This window comes from Pieris napi, chromosome 20 (genome assembly GCF_905475465.1).
Source record: "Pieris napi chromosome 20, ilPieNapi1.2, whole genome shotgun sequence".
NCBI classification, from domain to species: domain Eukaryota; kingdom Metazoa; phylum Arthropoda; class Insecta; order Lepidoptera; family Pieridae; genus Pieris; species Pieris napi.
This window is the reverse complement of record NC_062253.1, coordinates 4300304-4321066: the sequence shown is the minus strand read 5'-3', so window position 1 is coordinate 4321066 and position 20763 is coordinate 4300304. Positions and strand designations below refer to the sequence as shown.

General features: G+C 33.4%; 2 protein-coding genes across 3 annotated transcripts in view; one reads left to right on the top strand and one right to left on the bottom strand.

Annotated features, from left to right (window-relative positions):
- Positions 1-909: 909 nt before the first annotated feature.
- Positions 910-6073, bottom strand: LOC125059977 (EF-hand calcium-binding domain-containing protein 1). Of its 2 annotated transcripts, none has more exons than XM_047664706.1 (5): positions 5865-6073; positions 4603-4705; positions 2400-2662; positions 1850-1972; positions 910-1195 (listed from the first exon to the last, which is right to left on the bottom strand). In XM_047664706.1, the coding sequence occupies exons 1-5, from the start codon at positions 6071-6073 to the stop codon at positions 1084-1086; spliced, it is 810 nt and encodes a 269-aa protein (XP_047520662.1). In that variant the 3' UTR covers positions 910-1083. The 2 variants fall into 2 exon arrangements, with proteins under 2 accessions (XP_047520662.1, XP_047520663.1); XM_047664707.1 differs by lacking the exon at positions 5865-6073 and adding an exon at positions 4988-5087 and having other exon boundaries at positions 913-1195.
- A 4665-nt stretch (positions 6074-10738) lies between these two features.
- LOC125059973 overlaps positions 10739-20763 on the top strand; it is a 58634-nt gene continuing 48609 nt past the window's right edge. The window contains exon 1 of the mRNA XM_047664701.1: positions 10739-10974. The gene's annotated coding sequence lies outside the window, so the exon portion shown is untranslated. The remainder of the gene's footprint in view (positions 10975-20763) is intronic.

The window sequence follows — 20763 nt, the reverse complement described above, 5'->3', positions numbered from 1 at the left end:
GCAGCGGCTAGGGATTAATGACTTTTGCATTAAAATCGTATCCGACAGTGCATCCGTGCTGATGGCGCTCGGAAACAAAAAAACCAACAGCAAACTTATACTGGAGTGTCATGAAGCACTGGAGGTCATAACCCGAACCAATAGGGTTACCTTGCAGTGGATAAAGGGACACAGTGGATCTCTCGGCAATGATGCTGCGGACGAGCTTGCGAGAAGAGGCTCCGGAATGATGCCTGCTGGCCCGTATCCGCTCCTTCCTTTGCCCTTCTCGCTGGTGCGAACCTGGATTCGCCAGAGATCCGCTGAACTCCAGCAACAACGATGGTCGCATGGTGCGGCCTGCAGACAGTCCAAAGTGGCTCTGCCAGCAGTAAACCCGCAACTGACAAAGCGACTACTTAACTTAAATAGAACCAACCTCAAAATAATGATAGGGACAATAACGGGTCATTGCCTCCTAAATAAACATCTTTTTATCCTAGGCGCGACAGACAGCCCCCTGTGCAGAGGCTGTTTCAGCGCAGAAGAAACAGTCACCCACGTAGTCCTGGAATGCGAGGCTGTGGCTAATCAACGTGAAAAAATCCTCGGAACGGTGAGGTCGCTCCGGGAAGCCTGTGAAGTGCCCAGGAGACTTCTGTGCTTCTGGAAGGAGCTAGGCTGGCTAAATTAGCCAGGACTCGTACGCACAACGGACCAACCACGAGTCTAATTGCGGAGAAAGGAGTCCTTCTACCCTACCCTACCCTACTCTTACTTCTAGAAGTAATGTGAAGCGGGGAAAATAAAAAAATACTTTCATTTACAATCACATTGCATAATATTTAGCTTACATAAACATATAACGTATATACTTAATCAAAGATACAATAATATTTTTAAAAGATTTTCTTAAACCTACCTTTTTCATTTACTACAATAAAGCTTCATCTAAATATTTTGAGATGTCTCGCTTAAATTCTATATTTACTAACATAAGTCTACACTTCCAAATGTAAATTGTAATTAAACGACAGAGAAAGAACCAGAAAGTCACATGTCATAAAAGTGTGTTACACTATTTAAGCGTAGTGTCACCAGTCCCTACGTTGATAACTTTGTACAAAGTGTTTTAAGGAACGTCGCTGCATGACGTCTTGCCGGCACACATTGCCCGAAAGCTTCTAAAAGCAAAGGCTCTTGATGAACTGCTTCTCTGAAAAATTATATTTTTATATACTTTCATCTCTGAATCGGTTCTCAATTCGTTCTGGACGGGCAACGGGCAGGAGGCTCACCTGATGTTACGTGATAATGGCACTTTTAACAATTGGTACGTTCTTTTCTTGGGTCCTTCAAGAATAACTTCAGTGGGCAGCTGGTTCCACATAGTGGTGGTGCACGGCAAAAACTGCCTGCTCAGTTATGGACCGACGGACGCCGAGGTGATACGGGTGCTATTTCGCATTCTGCCTCGACGTCTGACTATGAATTACAGCTGCAAGTTGTAATTCGCACAACTGCTCTGAACACTCTCCATAGTAAGTGCTGTGGAAGATGCAGAGAAAACCCATATCCCTACGCAACGCCAAGGGATTAAGCTGGAAACTGACTGATCATCGACGTTTCGAATTACACTTCGTTGAATACGTATCCGTTTGGACCTAAACAATATTGATTCCGGCGGGAATAAAACCCAAAGTAAAAAGATTCAGATGTATGAAAAGGTCTGGGTAAGAGAGAATTATGACGCAATTTATATCAAAGTCTTACATAGAAGAAATACGAATTTCTGGTGCTCGCCACTACATAGCGATAACGCCATATTATGTAAAATCTATTCACTACCCTTTAACAATAGATTCCAGACCTGTAATCGTCAATGGAGACTTTTCCATCCTTATCAATATCCATTTTTCTAAGTACTAGTTCAACCAAGTCACGCACACCTTCGTCGGGGTCTTCATCCCCTGGTTGCTTCAATAAGGAATTTCTGAAATCAGTTAACATTAATATTACCTTACGTTATGGAATATTTGGTCGACTTTTTGAACTTGTCCCGGAAAAAAAAGGTTCATTCATCACCAATTCATAAAAGAATACAACGCGAAGCCTTCTGGTAGTGTATGTATTCATGGGCGGTAGTATCAGGATACTCCTACCCGTTTGTTTCATTGAAAAATCTGTAGATCTCTATTGATTTTAAGAAAACCAACAAAGTATAGGCCTAATGTGAAATCAATATGAAACATGAAATGCAGGTTTCACGCATAGCATATTCTGCTGATAACCACTTAAATCGTAGAGTAAGAAAATAATGAGTCAAAGTTGCGGTCTACCAGCATAACAAGGGGGAAAGAGCTACCAGGGAAAAGAAAGAGAGGTCACTCGTCGTCGAATATTATTATAGTCTAACTTACTTGAGTAACAAAAACATTTCATCCTTAGTTATGTAACCATCCGAATTCAGGTCATATACACCGAAGCAGTATGTTCGTTTCTCTTCGTTACTGCCCCGTAACAACACACTTAAACCCTTGGCCCAGGCCTCAAACTTTAAGGCCCCCTCTCCGCCATTTACACCTCGATCCCAAGAACTCCATATTCGGTCTAGGACTACTTCTTCAGTCACTAAATCAAAGGTGTTATGCATGACGTCACGGAATGTGTTCTGATCTATACCCTGAAATTATATAGGTTGTCTCAGCGCCGATTATAAACTTTAAATATTTATAAAAAAAACAAATTGTATTTGTTATATTTTAATTGCAGTATTTTATAATGTATTAGTGCGGATTTTATATACGGAATATTACACCGTCAAGATGTCTTCCATCATGGTGAATGCACTCTTCAAAGCGGACTAGCGAATTTGCAGAGAAATCACTTCTGTCGTTATTTTAGCCTTCAACTGCTCAAAATTGGTAAGAGGCAGTGGCGGATTTACCAGCAGGCTTAGTAGGCTGGATAAAAATTTTTAGGGCGGCAAATTTGGGAACCGATTTTTGAAGTTATACTTCTTTAGGCGCGTTATGAAAAATTGATGAGAGTGAAATTTTACGATGCGCACGCACCGTTACACAAACTTAACAGAATGAAGTTGCCCACGGAAGATGTTACGACATTGGACATAATTTAAAAACAACATTCGAATAATAATATAATTTATGTCACACTTAATGGAAGAGAATAATAATAAATATTTATTATAGACATATTTGACATTCATCGGACTCATAACTTATGATAGACTAGCGCAATGTGACGAATAGCGCTATCTGACAGTCGTGAAACGCAACAATAGTGTTTATCCTACCAATAAGTAATAAATAGTTAATTTGGAACTTATGTAGAACTTATCCGTACATTGTGAAACAGACCCTTATAATGGTGCAATGCCTCCTGTTTTAGTTTCACCACCACGCAGACTATAGCGATTTTACAAAAGGTTTTATAATGGGTCTGATATCAGTTGAAAGATCATTTATTAATGTCACGACAATTTCCGTAACAATATTTCAGAGATATATGTCGTCGAAATATTTGGTATTACGGCCGTAATTGGTCACGAATCTGAACTATCACCATGTGATTGCGTGAGGCCATAGCATGTATTGTATTTTATGATCACCATTTTTTGAATAGTTTCTTTGCGTTTACTACACAAAAAGACTATATTGATAGTAAAAACTTTTTTACTGTTAAAGACCGGCAACGCACTTGCGAATATTCTGGCTATGTTGGTGTCCGTTTGCTTCCTGTATAAACAAAACTCCCCGTATTTGTTTAATATATATATAGCCAAGTAAGATTTGCTTAATAGCTCATATACGAAAATGCCTATATAGTGCATGGGATAGAGATATATGTGCGTCTATTTTTTTTAAAATTATATATGTACTATATAACAGGATAATATAATCTAATCTCAATATACAATTATAATTAAATACTGCCTACATAATCATAATAATTATGAAAATTGATAAATAGTAAATTAAAAGAAATTTAAAAAGTTTGGTCCCTGTGGCAGTGTACCTATAAGGCATTTCCTCGCTGTATTGCGATACTTATTTGTTTATCATGGTATATAACATTTGAAAACGACTGTTGTTTGTGTTAATGTAACAATAGCAGTCTGGAGCGCGAATGCATATAAAAATAATTCTTCATTTTGTTTTTTATGTTGCTTAACATTAAGATATCTAATAACTGACTTAGTCCATTTATTAGAATTTGCAAACACTACGTTCAATATCCTAAGTTACGATAATTAAGTTACACAACTATCGCATGGGTAGTTGTATAGGTATAAATAAAACGAATTTTCCATCAATTTAGATGGTAAACGGTATTTAAAATACTTACAGTTCATATTTAGTGCAATGTATTATAAGTAAGACAACGTTCAATAATTTTATTTATTGCCACTTTTGCTTCGAAAATATAGATGACCGGTATGAAACCGAGAGCCAAATAACGAAGGTGAATGTAACTTACCTATTCAAATAAAACTTTTTATCGAAACACTATTGACCATAGATAATGTACAACAATGGAATCTGTGTCTTAAATTCGTTAAAATTCAAATGTACGGCCTAAACATCTGGAAGAATTACTCACATCTATCTTAGGAACAGGTTGTCCAATGATGGTAGGCGTAGCAGCCGCTTGAGCATCCACCACCAGTTTTCGGTACATTGTGTATAGTGCTTCCAATTCATTCCTTGTAAAAATCAGTATTTTACTTTTAATATACCATATTTTTTAATATATAATCAAAAAACAGCAGCGCATTCCGCTTTGTCAACATAAAAACTAATTACACATATTATAATATATTACTCAATCATAGACAATCATAAAGAAAAGACCTAACTTATAAGAGTCGTGTCGCTATAAATTAGGTACTGGCCGAAAATAAATATTTTGACTGCGCGCGTAAAAAAAAATTAAAAGAGCTGGCAATTAATAAAACAGTTTTTATATTTTTATCTATTACACTCACTTGCTGAAATGTGTATTTCGAAACAACATTTCTAAAGATTTCTCTTTTAACTTTCGATTAGGCATGTCTGAACCGATGGCGGACTAGAAGTGAACTGTATCTCATAAACAGAGGGAAATAGTGCCTTTAGTAGTTCATTCAGTAAATTTATAAGGTAATTGTTATTCGTATCATGATAGTTTGACCTAATTTTAGATAGACATGCGTTTTGTATGGAATTGGAAACGCTTTGGGAGTCGTACCATTGTTATAAGGGAACGATGGATAGGACATTTTTGAAAGTCACACCTTAAATAAAGAAGGTAGTTATAATAAGAGGGCCTGTCCTATCCTACGTATATCTACGGCACGGCCAACTATGTTATAAGCATACATAGAGTTTCGATGTAGAACATGCTATGGAGTTTGAGTAAATGGCAATTTTTTTTTATTATTGAAATTGTTAAAATACAAAGTGAATAGAAATAGGTCGTTTGATGCATTAGTTTAATGACACAGAGATTGGAAGTGCTTATTTGACAACGACAGGATATGCCATCATTACGTCTGACAGGCGCGAACAACGAAGAATGATAAAAAGTCCTATTTCTAGAAACGAGACATTTGGCGCTAAGTCTAAACCCCGTACGTCAAAAATATATTGGATTTTGACGGGAGTATTGCTAAGTCTCGTTTTAAAATCTGACCCTTATTGCGCACTATCTACGCCTTCATTCCATTAACGACTGTATTTTCTTTAACGAATTACGAGGTAGAAAGTTATCATCGTTCCATTTTAAAGGGTACTTATAACATTTCTATTGTCTATAGTCAACATCAAGACACCTGTAAAAACATATCAATATTTTTTTTTAATTTTACATAAAAGTACACTCACTTGCTAAACCTCGTCGTTCTCAGAAGAGATTCGAGAGCTTGCTGTGGTATCTTATTTATCGGTACCACGGTCTTGGTGCGGCGTTTAGGCGGTGCTGGCGGTGATTTCCGCTCCACTGCTGCTTTACTAGCACTTAGGAAGAGGCGGACACCTCGAAGAGCAATTGCGCTTGCCGCCATGCTGATTTGCTTTTGTTTCTTCTCTGCCATTATCTGATACGGGATTTGTAAAGTCATCTTAGGTATTTACTTAACTAACTTAACTTACTTTTAATTAGCTTTTACACAAATGATATGTTTTAAATTACAGTCCACCAAGTTGAACCATGATGTGTTAGAAATACATCTAAATAAAAGTTCTAAACATTTGAATAAAACTTTGAAAGGAACTAGCAAAGTCTAACAGCACAATTTGTAGTTCAATTAAGTAGAGGAAGTTATCTAGCTATTAGTAAGCTTGGTGCGAGGTACCAAAGAATTAGGGTAAGGTTATTAAGTGTGTACTCTAAGATAGACAATGTGAAACAAAAGTGCCTAGACTAGACAAAAGGTACAGTGAACTAGAGCAAAAGATTACGTCGAATTAAGTAAAAAAATCCCTTATCTATTCAGTTGGTTACTTTCTAGTTTTGCATCTATATATATGTATTTATAGTCTGTTAGCCTAGACTTTATATAATTAAATTATTGACAGGAGTTATTATATTACATACTTTACAGCAGTGTTGACTGTGAGTGAGTGTGCAACTCTCATCCCTGAAGCCGTAGGTTCGGCACCCGGCACCAATGGTATATTTGCCTAGGAACTACGTGAGGAAACCTGCATACCTAAGACACGAAGGCTGATCGCCTACTTGCCTATTTTTTAAAATGATCGCGAAACAGATAAATAAATTTGAGGCCCAGACCTAAATCGGTTTATACGAAAACAATTTGCTTATACATATATATTTTTCTCTTTTTCATGTATTGTTTTTTTTCTTAAACGCGCTTAACTCTTGTTAAAAATAAAAATAAAAACAGTGGCCCTACAACCTCTTTAGGTCTGGGCTTCAGATTTCTGTATCTGTTTCATTATCATTTTTCAATCTAATAGGCAAGTAGGTGATCAGCCTCCACACACGCCGTCGACTTTTTGGGTCTAAGACATGTCGGTTTCCTCACGATGCTTTCCTTCACAGTTCGAGCGAATGTTAAATGCGCACATAGAAAGAAAGTCTATTGGTGCACAGCGGGGGATCGAACCTACGACCTCAGGGATGAGAGTCAGACGCTGAAGCCACTTTTTTTCTTTGTTACATATCTCGCTTGTCACCTTCCCGGATAGATAGACTTCACACTACGACTTAATGCGAGTCAAGGGACACTGCTAGTTACAAATATAATTAATTGCAGTATTCCACCTTCCTGTGTGAGAAGTAACATAAGAAGTTTAAATATATAGTCAACGAGTGTAAATAAGTTAGAACAAAGAGGTTTTAAGTGAACTTCGATAAATCGTTGTAATTGACTGAAATAACTATAATTTATTGTACTTTCATGGTTAATCTTTTTAAACGCAAAGTTTACTGAGTAAACTATTTGTTTTAACAACACAATTGTGCCACGCAACTTTAACATGCAACGGCTGACAAATTTAGTCATAAAATAACTTTTTCATCACTAGCTACAAACGAGAAACGAGACTTAGCGCTAAATCTTTCGTACGTCAATATGACGTACGGGAGTTCATGCTAAGTAATGACTCATTACCTAGATTTCGTTTCGTAATGGTTTAAAAGATACAATTTTTCATAAAGTTGGGCTGTGGGGTTCAAGTGCACAGCTGCATTTAATTTAAGATATAAGATAGGCGCCTGATAGATAATACCGGTGACCCAGAGCTGTAGCTTTCCTCGCTCAACGAATAAGTATCGCAATACAGCAAGGAAATGCTGCCAGCGTTAAAGGTACCCCTGTCACAGGGACCAAACTTTTTATTATTTATTATTTTGTATTATCACTATGTAGGTTAAGCAAATTGTAAATACTGTATATTTGATTGATATGTTTAGGTTTTAATTGAAATTATATTATTTATATTGAAATCTTTATTAGCAATTTTAGATGATATTACTTTAAGTATGCCGTATGATTTTCTTCTGGCTTCACAGATAATTAAATATAAATTTTAAAAAAATTATATAATATATAATAAATATAAAAATTACGTAACTGACTTTTGATAGGCAACTAATACAGTTTATTTGAGGTAGCTGTTCACTTGACAGGATAAAAAGCCTCGTTACTCTCTAAAACCAATACCGATTACAATTTTGTACTCAACGAAATAATTCAATTTCATAGCTCTGATAACGCAAACTTAAAATCATTTGGTACGTAAACTTAATATTCAATAGAATCGCTATTGAATTTACGTGGTAAACTTACTGATTAATGGTCCGCAAAACGCAACCTACTTATAAATAAAACCCTATAACAAGTCTTATTGGAGGGACATGTGCCTTATGAAAGAATTATAGAAGAAATATGTCTCTACGTGCATGGTCTATCTACATATAGAGTTTTATTTCGTCTTACGTAACGATGAAATATATATTTTACTACGACAGTTCGCCAGATACGATCTTGGTATTAACATGGAAAACCAATACAACTCCACGTACACTGCTCTATTTATTTATTTTTTATTTTATGGCCTGGTAAAAGATTTAAAAATTTCTAAACAAAATACAAAAATAGTAGAATCAACTATAGCAAACCCATACTTTAATTGTCTTTGGTGGTAGAAGAATTTAATAATTAGTAACAGTAATTTATTTTTAGTCTTTGTTTTTACTAAGTCATCATCTATATTATAACATTACCTTTCTCGATATATTCTACACACTGCACATATACACATATATATAACACATATATATAACGCATAATAAGATGGTGGTATGGGTATCACGAGTCTGTTTTTCTGTTGCTTAGATACAATTTATGATTCCTGTGCGAAATTAAATCAATACCAGAATCAAACTTCTGCTCTGGTACGAAAATGATCGCTTTTCTGTAGCTAAATATTTTTTTTTAATGCTTTACAAATATTGTTATAAAAAGTACAAAATGTATTGTCCTGTACTGTTTTTTAAAAATTTATATTATTTTAGTTATTTTTTTTAAATAGTTACTTTTATGAATAAACAAATCTTAATTTGTTTAAAAGGCATACAAAAAATTAAGCTTCTATTAAAGTTTGGTTATTATTAAATAGATGAAACAAGAAATGTGTATATTAATTTGATTATACACCATAATAATCAAAGATTTAGTACTATTACCATAGAAAAGAAGAAAGAAAACTATAATAAAAAATATTACTTTATCTTACTGTCGATATCAAGATATTTTATTAAGTGTCGCCATCTATTATACTCGTGGATAACTACTAGAATACGAACTGATTCTTGTAGTAAATGAGGTTTCTACATTTGGCACAAGATTCCACTTAATATAACTAACTAATGAAAAATTTATTTTGATTGATTTAGAACATTACATTACATTTAAATTGAATATTTATAATAACTTATTTGTGAATTTTAACAAAACCGGTTTTAACGAATATCTTTTTTAATATTTTTACAGTGATAATTTATCACTGTCAAAAGATAAAACTCGTTTTCCGACTTTGACAGATTCCATCAACTTATATATGTACTTCTAAAATTTTGGGGTACAAGCATTGATATATAAAAAACCCAAGATGCACAATCAACGTCTAAAAAACGTCCTCAAAAAATGAGCGCAACATTCTAAATTGTGCACTCATTTCAAATAGTCTCGCGTCTAATACGTGGAGTCGATGTTATTTATTTGTGTTTTTTTTTATAAATAAATTTATGTACTTTTGAACTTTTTTGTGTGTAGTTTTTGACAAATATATTTACTAACAAATTATTTTTTAATTTAAAGAAAAAACTTTTTAACCGGATTAAAGTTATGTATTATTATAAATTTCCAACTATTTAACATCCAACACCTTTTGTCTTTAGTCACCGTGACCACGCACGCTGTAAAGCACCCGAAAAGTCGGATAAATTTAAAATTATGTTAAATAGTTGTAAATAAAAAAGTAATGTTCGACTCCACTCAATACCTTGTCCTACCGACCACGGTCGGTCGTAAAATTTTATTGCTTTAAGTACGTATACACTGCGTTGTAATAACAACTTTAAGAAATTCGCGTAAGGTTGATTTTGCAATAATATATGCTTGTAACATATACTGTTATAGACATACTGTTATAGAAAATGACAGAAATAGTGTTTCGGGACACTTTCGAGCGTTACTTTTATTCGAGACTGTGCATCTTGGGTTTTTTATATATCAATGGGTACAAGATACAAAATTGACACTAATTGCTTTCACGTTTGTAAGTATATCAATTAGTAATAACTAAATCCATCAATGAATTATACTGTGCTTATAAGCATTACGAGTGATGAAATTTTTTTTTGGGCCTCACACATGAAAGGGATTTATTACTTTTATCTAATATTCTAAGTTTGTTGTTATAGATTATTTACGCTTTTTTATCTCTTTACTATAGTTAGAGAACACTGAAAATACAATATATTCCTAAAATATAATAAGAAATACATAATAGTTTTTGTACAATGTATTGTGTTTCTAATGACATATTACTTAATGTTGTATCTTTATATAATTTAAAAAAAGCTTAGGTCTCGGTTCTAATAGTATTAAATATTTTTTTTTAAATTGGAGAAAACTATTATAACAATAATACTTTAAACGAAGTATAATTTGTTCAATATTAAGGGTAGAACTTTGGGTACATAATAATTTGTAAGTGGTAACACTGAAAGGTTGTCAGTTGTCAAGCAAAGGGAGATCGGTTAGCGAATGCCAGCGCTCGTTTGTATTTGCTTTTCTTGTATTTCTATTTTCTGGATAAAAAACGTTAACATAAATTTATCATAGGACGACCGGTGAAGTGAAGTGAAATAAATATTAGTTTTGCAGTGTTGCTCTATTTCCTGATAACGGACTGATACACGATCTTCTACAATCATTGTCATCATCGTCGACAACCAATTTTGGTAAGCCTTTATTATTTTATTATTAGTTTTTAAAAATTCGTTGATTATATTTAAATAAACGAAGTTTAAGAATTTTCTTGTTAACTTGTTATCGTCTATTTTTACTTGTTTTAATAAACCGTACAAACCAACCAAACAAAGGCTTGATATTTGGCTTGTTTTGAAATATCAAGGTATACTGTAATTATTTCCCTATTGCGCCAAGAATATGACTCGTTTTAAAAATAAGATATAAGAAAAAGTTAACATAAAGGATAGAGGCCACCCATATTTTTTTTTTATTTTACTTTTTAAGGAATTTCATTAAAATTACTTACTTAATAATCCAATCGGAAATATTAAAACTTGACTTTGGTTTGTATATAATATGTTGGACATTCAAAGCACGTATTTTTTTGAATTTTACATCTGATTTTACTTGTGTTTTCTGCACTTGAACTTGCCTAACAATTTGTAGTGCCATCATATGTTTAATTATTAAATTACAAAATTATCAAAATAAAAAGGTTCCTTATGTTATAGTGGATAGTGTCGTTCTTATGTATAAAACAAAATAAATTTGAAAAATTAAAATGCCTTTGTTATGAAAATAGTTTTACAAAATAAAACATAAGTTACTTTATATTTTTTTATTTTAAACCAGCTCTGCGGTTATGATAAATTCAATAATTATTCAAGTTGATTTTAAAATAGCTGAAGTAGTGTCCAAAGATGAACTTATAGATATTAAGATATTGTATATTGTGGTATGTACTTCAAATAGGAAGTCTATAGGAATTCTATCATGTGTGTATTAAAAACACAATGTAAAAAGTGTTATTTGGCAATGCTATTCATCATTATCAATGAGTGGTGTTTCCTTTCAAGAAATTTTAGGTTTTAATCTCAGTTTCGTTAGATTGATTGTTGATAGAGTGTGACTACTAATAAACACAAACATAAAGCATTTCCCTAAAGAAACAAATTCTGTTTGCTTTTTATTTATTCATTTTCATTGTTTTGCACAATACAAAAACAATTTAAAAAATATAAGACATAAATAATATTACATTGTACAATGGGACGTTTTATCAATATTAAGCTAATTCTTCCAGGCAACGCTAATAATACAAAACATAGAAATGAAAAGAAGAAATATTATGAGTATTCTTAAAAAAAAAATATATATTTTTGTTGTATAATTTGTATCTATAAGTATTAGTAGTATTAAAGTATAATTTGTACCTATTTGCCAGTATTCACTTTTTAAAGGCATTTTGCATGATATAAATTTTTAGAAGTAATAAAACTGGTGGAGGTGTCTTAACCACTGTTTGATACACTTTTAAAAGTCTATTGTCTGTCGTATAACGTATTGTTATTTAAGCTAAATTCGTAATTATTGACGTGATCATGATTTTTTTTTTTAAATTATTATGAAGCCTCTTTGCCTTGCATGCAAATCGATCTACTAATACGTAGCTTTGAGTACGCTACACTAGTCCTACGGGTTGAGGGCAATCAGGTTCCTTGATCCCAGTCTACAGTTGGAACTTGGAAGTAAATAATACCGATTCCTGGAATACAATACTAGGTACTAAAACCGAAATTGATTTAATTGTAAACACAATGGTTGAATATTTGAACAACAGAAATTCAATAGGGAACATTTGAAGGTAATTTCATAGACAAAAATGATAAACAATGTTTAAGTACATATAAGTATTATTGTAATGCGCGGAATAAATAGTTGACAGCTATTTCGTATTATCATTAACCATAATTCAATTTCAATATATTCGTCTATGATTCAAATTAAATAAACCTATTTTCGCTATGAGGTGATGTTTATATGACTGCATTAGAATGCAGTAATGAAACATTATTCGGTGATTCGTGGTATTTATGAAGATATTAACTGAAATATGCACATAACTCATGGTACGTAAAAAATCCGTCAGCATTTTCCTCGTTACCTTGGACAATGAGTAAACATATCGTCGGACGTGATTTTGTAGTTCTTAAATAGTATGATGACCTAATTCTAATTGGTCAGGGACATAATATGCACGCTCTTTAGTTTTATAATCTGTACTCCCGAGCGCATCTGTGGAAATCTCCCGCCGTTTTTTTTAAATAACAAATAAGTTACTTTAACATCTAAAGAAAGGGAAGTAAAGATATAATAATGACTTTAATGAGAAATACTATAAACGTTTGTCTTTTATTATTATCAATAATATTTTACAATAAAACATTATTAAGTAGCCATAATATCTCCAAGAAAATATGCCTATGTGATATGGACAACAAATTTACGACAAAAGAGTTAAAAATTCTTTAATTATGTGTTCGTATATTAGATGTATATTTAACAAAGCGGCGATTGCATTTTACAATCAAAACGCAACACGCACCCTATTTAGCCGTGTTATTTTATCATAAGGAAGTGGTGCAATCACGCAATAAGATTTTAAATGGATTTAAATTGTAAAGTATCGATTCGCTTTATTAAAAACTATCTCGTAATTGTGGCTCACGTTGCTTAGTAGGTTAAGAGTCACACAATGCAACGCCGTATCTGACAAGTATTTATGCAAAAGAGGACAGATTATATTAGTTTTCGATTCGATGTATCGCTATAATATAATATATGACGTCGAGGCAGAATACGAAATTCCACCCGTATCACCTCGACGTCCGCCGTTCCACAACTGAGCGTTTTTCAGGGCAGTTTTTGCCACGCACCACCACTATGTGGAACCAGCTGCCCACTGAAGTATTTCCGAACCAATTCGACTTAGGGTCCTTCAAGAAAAGAGCGTGCCAATTCTTAAAAGGCCGGCAACGCACTCGCGAGCCCTCTGGCATTGGGAGTGTCCATGGGCGGTGGTATCACTTAACATCAGGTGAGCCTCCTGCCCGTTTGCCCCCCGTTTTATAAAAAAAAAAATATGTAAATTGCTAAATCTGTTAAGAGCTGTAAAATTTGAGCAAAAACACTGTACTAGCATACAGGCATACACTAGTTCATATAAATCAAAATTAGTATTGTCTGTATTAGTATTAACTGTGGTGGATAATAATGAATCACATAAAGAATTATAAATATAGATTTTCCGGTCAGAAATTCACAGATTTCGAATCAATCAAATCGCAGGTGAAATCCATAAATAGCACTTTATTTTAATATAACAATAATGGTTACTGGTAGGTTAGTTGTAATCTAATTAGTTAGAAACTGTTATGATGCTTATGTATTTAATTATTTAAAATTATATAAGTTGATCTCCCTTTTCACCTACTTGCTAAGAAACTTTGCAATTCAAATTTTTGTTTTATTATTAAGGTTTATAGAGTATTTGTAAGATAATCAGTTTTTGAACCAGTCTTTAATGATATAGTTTCCATCGGATCCCAATCAAGATGATCTATTAATATCTGAATATTAAACACCTAATAACAAGGTTAAAAACGAAACACTACAACTTTATCAATAGTAAATCCTAAATAAAACAAGAGTCGTAAATAATCTCGTGATACAACCTACGGCTACTACTTTGGCGGGCAGTTGTCCAGCAGAGACATTGATATTTTTCCGGTTCTTCTGATTATTCTGATTAGTATTGTAAACATTTCTTATAAATATTTTATGTCTGTCCCCGCGAACTGTGTTTCGCCTTAATATGATTTTTATACTTAGCCTACCTTTTTAATAGCTACTACATACGAGTACCATCCATATATGGAACATCTTATGCTACCCCATAGAGACTGTTCGCTTTTCCGGAAAATTCTAAGTACTAAATAAAACTGAATATTTAATTTTTTTAAAGTTTTCCAATTTTCCTCTCCATAAAAACCTTCCTTAGATTTCAAGGGATAAACAAAAAGAAATACTCGAAATGTTTCAGCTGTTTTCGTGTTTTGCTAAGCGCAACATATTTTGCGATTCATTTTTTTTTTAATCTTATACGTATATATATATGTATATATATCTAATTAGAAGTTCTAATTGAACTAAGACTCTCGTTGAAATCAGATTTCGTTAAACCTTACCTTGTAAAAAATTGTTTGTTCGTCAATTTACAAGATTTACTAATCACTAAATATTAGTTATTAATAACATCATATTAGTAAAGAACAATTAGTTATTGCATGTATTAAAAATATGAAAATTAGTCAAACTTAGTTGTAAGAAACATAAAAGTTTTTTGAAAAACGCAAAAAGTCAATTTATATGTGCTAAGAATCTTTCTGGCGTAGACAATGATATTGACTACGAAATAGAAAGAAGCTTATTTAAAGGTATACACGCAGAATAAATGAGTACACATATTTTTCTGTACAGAAAAACATATTGTTACTAAAATGGTATTAATACATTGCCCTTGATTATCAGCTGATAGTTCTGTGGTCACTATCACAAAACGTGTGAAAGCATGTTTATCTTATTTAAATTATCAGTGATGCAAAGCGATATTGCTTTTGTTTTTCAAGTGTATACGCTCTTTTTCATAAGTGTAGTTAAAACACCAAAGCATTGTTCCCTTTTTTTTTATTGTTGGGAAATCAATTTACTTTTTTATCGTTGCTCCGGCGCGGGGGCGCAGTGAAACATAAAAAAGTGACGCAGGAAGTGTGGGAGTCAGTCCGTCTGGTGCAATGAACACCTACCCACTAAAACCCAACAGCCCCATCTGTTCACTATGGACGGGAGGCGCGGTAACAGTTTGAAAGCATTGTTCCCTAAATTAACCAAAAAGTACACGTCGCATTTGTAACGACCTCCTTCGGTTTTTTGAAGTCGGTTAAAAGTATTAATAAGTCCTGCATTTGAACAATTAAATGCAATTAAAATAATCATTCATAGAAACTTTTTACAAAGCACATTTAAACTTTATCAATGAGTGACAAAAGAGTTAACGCTCATTTCGCTTAATTGTGATTGGACCAAAGATGATGTTATATAACGTAAAACGAAACGCGTTTCTTTTGTTTAATACTCAATCCCCAGGTTGTTATAATTGATTTGCTACTAAGAGCTTTAAAGACACAACATGCCCAGGCAGGCAAAACGTCTCATAACCCTTGGGGCTGGTCTAGTATTACGTAAGCACTATAGTCCCGTCTTTGATTTTCTTAATACAAGTCAACTTTTTTACACATATTACCCACACATTGTCTATGCTTGAAAACGAAATGCACATTCGAGGATTCCTACAAAAATTTAATACATAAACGTAATATTATTTTTGAGAGATTTCCTTACTTTTGCTGGCAAGAGGGGGGGATAAGTTGCAGTGCTTTCGTAATACTTGAACGGACCTCTTCCGGCGTTTCAGGTGTCTTTGGACGGCGGTTAGGACTTTATTCTATGTGACCCCTGCTCGTGTTGATAAATAAATATCTCTTTTAAAGATAAGATAGAAAAACAATATTGTGAAATTGTGTAGCTACCCCCTATAACGTTTGTAGGCCATAGCGAATGTGATGCAAACAAAACTACGAAATAAGGCCCACATACGAGACACAGTTTCATATCGTGCGAATATTTGGCAATCGAGTAAATGGTGAAAACGCCATTGTTCGGCATATAATGCTTAGTGATTTTTATATATTTATAGTATTTATTCGCACTTGAAATTCATACTACCTAAAGTGGTATTAAAATGTACATTACACAATTCTAGCTGTGTTTCAGAGAAGATCAATCTAGTATAGGTGATTCGGTTAGTGTTGCCATTACGGAATTTCCTTATTTTTATGTAATCCCATAGTTTAAGTTATATGATCTTTAGTGAACTTGGCCCACCAACCGTTCTTGTTTGTCCTTATACGTTAATATTTTAAAAATGAACTTTGACCATACCAAGTTATGTTAATGTTTTTATATGAAAATAAATTATTAAACAGAATTAGGTTTTTGTCCTTAGCCCTGAATCTCAGCCCTGAGGTCATGCTTTTGAACTTCGGTTGTGCACATGAGCATTGACTGTGTAACTTCTATTAGTATATATATACTGTCCATATAATGTGGGAATTGCTTTAGCGACAATTTTGTTATATTTAGAGTTTTAGGGTATGATTCAAAAACAAGACATAGGGCTAAGTCTGATACGTCAAACATATGATTTTGACATACGGGATTCATATTTTATAAGTCTCTCTCTCAGGTTTCTCAATATTACCTTTATGGGTACTGGCTATGGGCTAACTATATTATGGGCCAGACCTAAAATTGTTTAGGTGAAGAAATTAAGTTTTTTTTAATATAACAGAGGGCAAAAGGGGAGGAGGCACACCCGATGCTAAGTGATTCCGGCATTTTAAGAAGGGTAAGCTCATTTCTTCAAGGACCCTGAGTCAAATTGGTCATATATCGGTGGGCAACTGATTCCACGTAGTGGTGGGGCGCGAAACTGCCTTAAAAAATAATTCCTTTTAAAGGAGTTTATATAAGTACATACTTCTTTATTATACTTATGTAACCTTTGTTATATTTATCAATTTGACGTCAATCTACTAATTATAATAATTAGCTAGATATAGATTTAACACTGATGTTATTAGCAATATAAGGTGATCAGTGACGCATATTGTTTAATAATAATTTTTGATTAGGTACAGCTTTTTTACGGTGCAATAATTTATATTTTTCATTGGATATCGGTATTTATTTTAAAAAAAAACGTACGCGTCGAATTGTCAAACTCCTGGTTTTTTAAAGTCTGTTAAATATATGACTTTTAAGTATGTTTCCTTTTAAGAGCTTTGACTATAATGCAAATTGTTGTCTCAAGATAATTGGAAAAAAATTATGGTTTTTAGCGTCATTATAAACAGATTTACTTTAATCTTTAGTTCATAAGCAAACACGGAGTAAAAAATTACAATGACAAGATATTAGGCAAAGTAATATGTCTATGTCGCAGCCAACTAGCTTAATTAGCCGTTCAATCAAGAGCCTAGTCTCTTTACTAAACAGCGCCGTTTAACTAGCAGCCTGAATGATCCGCCATTCAGCCATTTGATCAAACAGCTAGCCATGACTTGGATCGATGACGTTACATTACTTGCCTATCCTGTTAAATTTAGTTCCATCCATTTCTATTTAGTTCCAATTTCTGCCATTCACACGAAACTGTCAATATAGCGTCGGCCAACAAGAAATTTGATGAAATTTTCCAAAGTTTTATGAAAAATAGTACGGAAGAGTGTAGTGACAGTTGACACTAAGAGTAAGTGTAACATTTTAAATATATTAAATAAAGAATTTCTTATGTCAGATAAGCTTTTTTTATTTACGTCACATTGTCGTACGAAATAGCCTACGCATTAGCGAGCCAGTTTATTAAATGTTGTAACAAATGCTACGGCTAAACATCATTTAGACCACTAATTAAACGGCGCTGTTTAGTAATGAGGCTAGGCTATTGATTGAACGACTAATTAATCTAGTTGGCTGCGACATCTACATTGTACTATATATTTTTATATTGGAGCTTTTATGTAAGATAGGTAGAGTAGGTTTCGACTCGCTCCAGACAAACCCTCTGCTACACATAGTCGGGTGAGCCAATATAGTTACCCATGGTGCCTGAAACACCAATTTAGAGGCCCTAAGGTTCGCTTTCGCATTCTACCAGAGGTACATTGACACGTTGTTAGGTAATAAAGTTTTGCATAAATTTCTTTTTCTTAACGTAGCACTAAATATTGGCTGTTAATAACTTGGTATCTTGGGCTAGTCGAAACAGTTTCTTGATATGATACCGATCCACTCCCGTATGATCTGAAACCTGGACATCTTCCTTCTACTTGACCATCTCCATCCTTGAATTTTTCCCATCATGACCTGCAACAAGTATCGATGTTGACGCAAAACGTGATGGGACATAAATGACATTGTCTATTGATAAAGCTTTAAAATGTGTTGCGTAGGAAGATATTTCATATCACGTTGAGATTTAATAAAAAAGTATAAATTACACTAAAGAAATCATTTAAACTCATAATTTAACAGTTATACATGATATTAATTAAGCCTCATATTTATTTCTGGTTTAAAACGATACATGTAATTTAATGTTATGACGGCTTCCGCAAAACTCTTTTGTTTAAATGAGTTCGAGGTTTTACTTTGTTTAATACAAAGCGTATAAAGTCTCATTCGAATGAATTCTCCAAAAGAAATGGCTTTTTAACTACTGGCAACAATACTTAATTATTGTAGATGACACAGCTCTTCGGCGCCATTTTTCAAACTCTTTGGTGACATTCCATTTTCGAATTTTTAGGACTGTCTACAAGTAACCATAAAGGTATTTTATTAAAAGCAACTCTAACTGTTTTCTTTATTTGTTTGGATTTGTTTTTTAGTAATAGAACCTAATATATAATTGTAAATATATTATTTTTTACGTTTATTAGAACCTAGCTTTGTGATCCATGACTCTTTAAGATAAGCTTTTATTTTTTTGGTTTTGTAATTGTATAAGCTACATCTGTAATATTTTTAAATTTAGTAATGCTCTTTTTGCACTTTTGTACTTTACCCTTAATATTTATTGTTTTATTTTCTCTTACTAGGGTTGCCTGGAATCGCTTGTAAGCGATCAACCCGTTGTATCCTTAATTTATGTACCAAATATAAAATACAACAGAATGTTAATAAATAATTAATTATAAGCTTGGGTAACGGTACGTTTAATAATAATTACTAGATAATTTATCACATTTAATTTATATTAACTTGCTTGCTGCTGTTAATTCACATATAGTCTGGGCTTAACTTGGATTCCCGATCAAGTTTAAGGGTTAATTTGAAGACGGATTACTCAACAAATTGATGAAATATTATGTGTTGCTTGCTTGCGCTAATATGGCTTCATACTTCATTGGCCTTCAAACATATACAGTAATTCTCCCTATAACGCGATATACCTGGACAGCTTTATAGCAAATCGCGTTGTAGTAGTATTCTCGTAAAACCACTTTTTTGTACAATTCAATAACACGAATTTAATAAAGTTATTTATCTTACACAATTGAAACAGGTACGCAAAACTAATCATGGACACTACAGAAATATAGTTTGAGAAATACCACGTTATATGGAGGGCGGAAATCGCGTTGTACGAATACATGTTATGGGGGGGATGACTGTACAGTGTAACTTCAAGTTACGTCACTGTATTAACGCCAAACTCTTTAAAAACTTGTCCTGTTGTCCAAACTGTACACTACGGTATTTATTTAACAACGTCTCTATGACGCCTATTGATCGTTTCACGAAATTACGCATGATACCTAAAATGTATAAAAAATATTGACTTTTTATGTAACGTTCATCGGCCGTCCATGACTGGACTGTTCAAGCGAAACTTAATTAAGTGCCTTTTGCTATGGTTTGCTGATGCAACGACAACCTTGAAAGGGTGTGAAAGGCGAATACGATATGTTTGGTGTTTAATATTGTAACACCGGTTCGTTTGGTGACATTTTTAAATAAGACTAAGTTTTTTTTTAATTAGAGGCAAACGGGCAGGAGGCTCACCTGATGTTAAGTGATGAAAAAAATAAAATAAATCAGTCGCGCTACAACGTCTTTAGGTCTGGGCCTCAGATTTCTGAATCTGTTTCATGATCATTTTTCAATCTAATAGGCAAGTAGGTGATGAATGTAAAATGCGCACATAGAAAGAAAGTCCATTGGTGCACAGCCTTAGATCGAAGCTACGACCTCAAGGATTAGAGTGGCACGCTGAAGCTACTAGGCCAACACTGCTCTCATGTTGATGAGTGATA